A 5,308-nucleotide genomic window follows, 5' to 3' on the forward strand; every position below is an offset into this window, starting at 1 on the left:
GCCTCCAGCTCCTTCTCCGTCTTCTGCCCCGGCTCCTTGTCCTTGCCCTGCCTCGAGGGTGGGTTCGGCTCCTGCTTCGACTCCTCGACCTGCTCCTACTCGAGCTGTAGTCATCTTCAGAGGAAGAGTATTTGCGCCGCTTCGATCTGTGATTGGAGCTGTTGTAGTCGGAGTCATCCTCCGAGTCGTGGGACCGTTTGGAATGGCACCTCGACCGGTCACTATAATCGCTGTAGCTGTCATCTGAGTAACTCCTCCGATGGCTGTACCGGCTGTGGTCCGAGGAGGCATCCGAGCTGGTGGAATAGGACCTGTGAGAGGAGTGTCTCCTCCCCGACCTGGAGCGGCTCCTGGAGCGCTCGCTGCCGGAGTCATAGTCATCGCTGTACTGCGACGGGGATTTCTGCCGGCAGTGCTTCCTGGGAGAGCCCTCGTCGCTGTCGTAGTCCCCGCTGCTCTGCCGGCTCCGGCGGCTGCTGCTCCTGCCCAGGGAAGAAGGAGCCAAGCAGCGTCTCCTCGGAGCAGGTAACTGCTGCAGCTCAGCTTTGTGTTTTTTGTTGCCGTGTTCTTGGCAGGAGTTACCACCGTCTTCTTTTTTACCGCTGCTTCCCTCTTCAGCGGACAGAGACTTCCTCTGGGACTCCTGAGAGCACCACTTTTTCTTCTGGAAATGGCTGCAGTCTTCAGACAGTTCGGTTTTCAGTGCCCGTTCTGATTCAGTAGAAAGAAAAGATTTGCCTTTTTTGTGCCTGTGTCTTTTTCGTTTCCTGGGTTTCCCTTCCCCCAGGTCGGTTTTTCGGCTCTTCTCTTCAGCTTCCTCCTTGTGTTTCTGTTTGTGTCTGCTGGATTTTTTGTGCTTCTTTTTCTTTTTGTGTTTATGGGATCTTCCAGATTTACTCTTACTTTTACTACTGTCCTCTCCCTCTCCCTTACTACCACTTGCCAAACTGGATTCCTGCTTGTTCTGGGAGCCACAGGTGGAGAGAGATTTATTTTCTATTTTTAGGGCAGAACTGTTAGCTGCGCTTTCTGCCTCCTTGGGTTTGCTCATCTCACCAGATTCTGTGTTCTGCATGTTTTCTTTACAAAGACCCCCCAGATCCTTAGATTTCTCTGCCCCTTTACCTTTAGCATCTTTGTTACGAGAGAGCTTGAAATCAAAATACAAGGGGTTACAACTGTATGAAACAGATGGTTCTGCTTTGGTAAAGATGAGAAGCTCTGAAGGCCACTGGAGAGTCGTGCTCTCGTCTTTACTCAGAACTGGAAAAAAGGGTCCTGTCGGGTGCTTTGGTCCTTCAGCAGCATCTTTACAGCTTGGGACAGGCTGAGTGGTTTCTTTCGTAGTGCCTGGCTCAGGGAGGTTGCTGTCTGTGAGATGTTTGCTCTCCTGCATGCTCACATTTTCTGGGACTTCTTTTAGCTCTGCTTTGCCCTGTTGAGCTGCAGGGTCAGTAGTACTCTGCTCCTTCTGTTGTCCTGTGCTCTCAGCAGCCTTCTCTGTGTGCTTGCCAGGTTTGGGCTTTGGAGAACTGCCCTTTTTCATTTCATGCGTGGTTTTTTTGTTCATATTTTCAGCTTCCATTTGTTCAGTAGACTTCATGAAAAGCAGAAATTGAAAGTTAGGTTTTACTTTACAATGGGCTGGGGGAATATAGTGGTAGTATTCTGGTTCAACGGCCATTGGTCCATCTTCTCGCCTCATCTTTTTGAGTTTAGATAACGTGGTGGCTAGAGACCCACTGTCTTTGTCATGTTGGTCATCTTCCTCTGTCTTGCCATCAGAAGTATTTGTGCTCTCACCCTCACCAGATTTCTGCAGGCTCCCTGTATCTGAGGACCCTCTCTCATCAGATTTTGCCCCATCTGCAGAACTTGACTCTTCCACGTGGTCCTTGAAAACAGAAGCTATGGTCTCGAGCTTGACTGGAGTCTTCTTGGCAAATGAAAATGATACACCTATCTTCTGCAGTGGAGTTCCCAAAGTATTCTTAATGCCAAAGCTGATGGCTTGTGCTGTCTGGAGTGGCGCTTGGCTTGGCATAGCAGTGCCACCAACTTGTCCAGTGTTTAGGAAACCTCTGTCCATAGTCATGTCTGTAGCTTGGCCAGAAGTTGTGTGGATGAAAGAACTGCTGTTGGCTGCAGAATCATCATCGTCTCCACCTTCCTCATCCACAGCCACCGTGGTGGTTCTGAACATGGGGCCACTTCCAGGAGCACTGTACGAACAAGTTAGAACAGAGAAAAGGGCTGACTGCCACTTGTATACCCCTGCAGTCGGGTTCATGTCTCATCTGAAACAGTCTTTTACTTATTTCAAGTACTCTTGTATCCAGAAATATGCAGTAAAATAGCATTACATGGCCATTGGAAAATTTTAATAATCATAGAAAGGTCTGGGTTGGAAGGGACCTTTAAAGGTCATCTAGTCCAACCCCCCTGCGGTGAGCAGGGACTGTTCAGAGCCCCATCCAACCTGACCATGAATGTTTCCAGGGATGGGGCTTCTACCAGCTCTCTAGACAACCTGTTCCTGTGTTTCACCACCCTCATTGTACACAATTTCTTCCTTATATCTAGTGTAAATCTACCTTTATTTAGTTTTCAAACATTACCCCTTGTCCTATTGCAAAATAATGTTAAATAACGGAAAAAAACTATTGCTGGATAAAGTCATTTGTGGATGCTCTGGATTACTGCTTCAGGGGCTTCACTCCTACCAAAACCACAGCACAGGGGTAAACTTAAGCATGAAGCTTTGCCCTCAAAACTTGCACATGTTTGCAGAGGTAAGAATGCCAGAGCAGCAAAGGGCCACAGCCCCACACAGGACTCACACACACCCCCCCAGGGTGCTCGGGGATCCCCCCTACTCACCACTCAGGCTGTCTCCTCTGTTCAGCCAGTTCGTGCAGACGCCGGAGAGCTTTCTCCTGCTTCCTTTCATCTTTACGTGATCTTGAAGAGACATTGCGAGCAAATTCCCTTTGCTTGAGATCTTTCAACCTCTAAGGCAAAAGAAAGCAGGAACAGATTAGATAAAAATGGTTTGTGGTTAAGAGTTTGAAAGCATCTCTTTGCTGTAGCACTGGAAAGTAACGCTGGAAAGCCCCTCCCCGGGAAGATTTATTGAGCTAGGATGGAGCAACAGCACCTTAGCTCAACAAACCACGTGGAGCACATGGCCATCCTCTCAGTGGCTAAATGAAAAGACAACAGTGGATCACTTTTGGCTATGACTTCAAGTCTGTGTATCCGCATTTCCAATCAACATTACTGTTTGGGTTTTTTTTTTCTAGCATGTACAATAAAGCTGATTTCAAAGCAACAAGCAAATTCTGTAAGGAAAAGGAAAAATAATTTTAAAAAAAAAAAAAAAAAAAAAGACTGTTGACTCTGCTGCTCTTGCAGGGTGCAGATGTACTTGACAAACAGTGCATGACAGAAGTCGTAAGAGCATGGGCCAAAGAACAGAAAGGGATTAGCTGGTGCAAGAGAGTTACCCAGGTATTATATCTTACAAAAGCAATGTACAAATTACATTGGAGAAGGTGCCAAAAACCCCATGTAAATGATTCCAGTAAGCAAATAAATAATACAACATTATTATATATATTATATATAATATATATTTTTATATATATATATAATAAATAATACACCACAAGCAGTTACTTGCTTTCCTGACAGTAGTTCTAAGACTCAAAGACACAAAACGCTCTCTAATGCAGTGGGGTCTTTGGGGTTTAATACTTGAGAGGGCAGAAACACAAAGTTTCCTAGAAATCTTCTCATCTGAGGAAGTAAACCCAAACCCAAGGCATTTCAAACATCACAACGTCACTGAGGAAATCTGGATAGCCAATTCCCATAGAAATCCAACACCCAAGACTTCAGGAAATTTTTTCAAAGTCCTTGTCTCAAAGCAGTAGGAAAGAGGCTGCTGTTTTTCCTTTGAATACATGTGAAATCTCACAAGGCTTTTTTTTTTTTTTGAGTGCTATACAGAAGTTAAAGTAACAGAAAGCAGCAAAGGAAGATCTCTACCATCCTAAGGGATTTTTTATTTTATTTTTTTATTTTTTGGTGCACAATTTGAAACCCTTTCAAAAGGTCCAATTCCAGAAAGCATCACATACTCAGCTTTTGAAAAAAGTTTCATGTTTTTCAGGCATTTCATGACAGTCCTGAAAGACCAACAGTACTCAAAGCTGCAGTCGCCTTAGAAAAATTGTCGTACAAGATGTACAAATCACCAGCAAATTCTAAATAAAATTCAGATTCTGGCTGGTTGATTCTGTCTCTTTAATGGAGCAGAGTCAGACCAGTACACACAGAAATAAGCACATCTAAAAACTAATCTAAAGTTCAAATGAAAAGAATTAAGTTGGCCCAATGTAAAGAGAACATTGCTTTGTGAAAAAGGGGGAAGATTTGACAAGACAGAGGATTCTCTTACCTAAGAGTATTTACTAAATGTGGTGGAGAGTTATCAAAATCAAGAGGGGAGGACACACACACACACAAAAAAAATAAATACAGCTATAGACACTAGTAGAAAGAAACTCACTCTTGTGATCTGGACTCCAAAATTAGAAGGGTTTGCTTTCAATACATCAGCTGAAAACGTCACATCACAAAGAAAAAAAAATAAAAAGAAAGTAAAAATATAACAAGAGTGGAAGAGAGGGAAAAAAAATAAAATAAAAATAAAAAGCAAGCATTACTACAGAGGCTTTGGAGCTATTCTAGGGAGAAGGAGCTGAGCTAGTGAAGCTACGGGACTGAGCTTGGGGGTCTGGAGCAGAAATGGGGGGCGGGGGCGCACATACACATACAGGCACAGACACAGCAATGATCCCACCTGGAATAACAGAGCTACTTTCACCAGGACAAGTAAAGGGCTCAAGTGTTTTGTGGTGTGTGCTAAATATTGGAGAGTGAATTTATTTATTGTTTTTTCCAAGAGGGAGATTATTTAAAAAACCCCCAAAAAACAGACTAAGCAATGCTATCAGCTTTTTCATGCTGATTTTCAAAGCCTATCTAAAATGTTCCAGGAAGTTAAAGTCACCAACAGCTGACAAAACTATTTAAACTGGGGTTTGATGCCAAGTCTCTGGATCACTCAGCCAGTTGGAAAATAATATGACCCAGCTATTTACAACAGAAACAAACTGTGACCTTTCACTTTAAAGAGGGAAGGTGCAATGGTGCACTCGGGAATCCACCTCCACACCCGAGACGTGGCCTGAAACATCTCCCCGTGAAATAAAACGGAGATTTTATTATATATTATATATAT

At 44.0% G+C, this 5,308-nt stretch overlaps 1 protein-coding gene across 1 annotated transcript in view; it reads right to left on the reverse strand.

The window, feature by feature from the left end:
* GPATCH8 (G-patch domain containing 8) overlaps positions 1-5,263 on the reverse strand; it is a 6,922-nt gene extending 1,659 nt beyond the window's left edge. Inside the window, exons 1-4 of the mRNA XM_029086568.1 lie at positions 5,182-5,263; positions 4,574-4,623; positions 2,881-3,011; positions 3-2,222 (exon numbers count right to left, since the gene is read on the reverse strand). Of these exons, the coding sequence (XP_028942401.1) occupies positions 3-2,222; positions 2,881-3,011; positions 4,574-4,623; positions 5,182-5,263 (2,483 nt within the window). The remainder of the gene's footprint in view (positions 1-2; positions 2,223-2,880; positions 3,012-4,573; positions 4,624-5,181) is intronic.
* Between the last annotated feature and the right edge of the window lie 45 nt (positions 5,264-5,308).

The sequence above is a fragment of the Antrostomus carolinensis genome, unplaced genomic scaffold (assembly GCF_000700745.2).
Source record: "Antrostomus carolinensis isolate BGI_N321 unplaced genomic scaffold, ASM70074v2 scaffold2248, whole genome shotgun sequence".
NCBI lineage: Eukaryota > Metazoa > Chordata > Aves > Caprimulgiformes > Caprimulgidae > Antrostomus > Antrostomus carolinensis.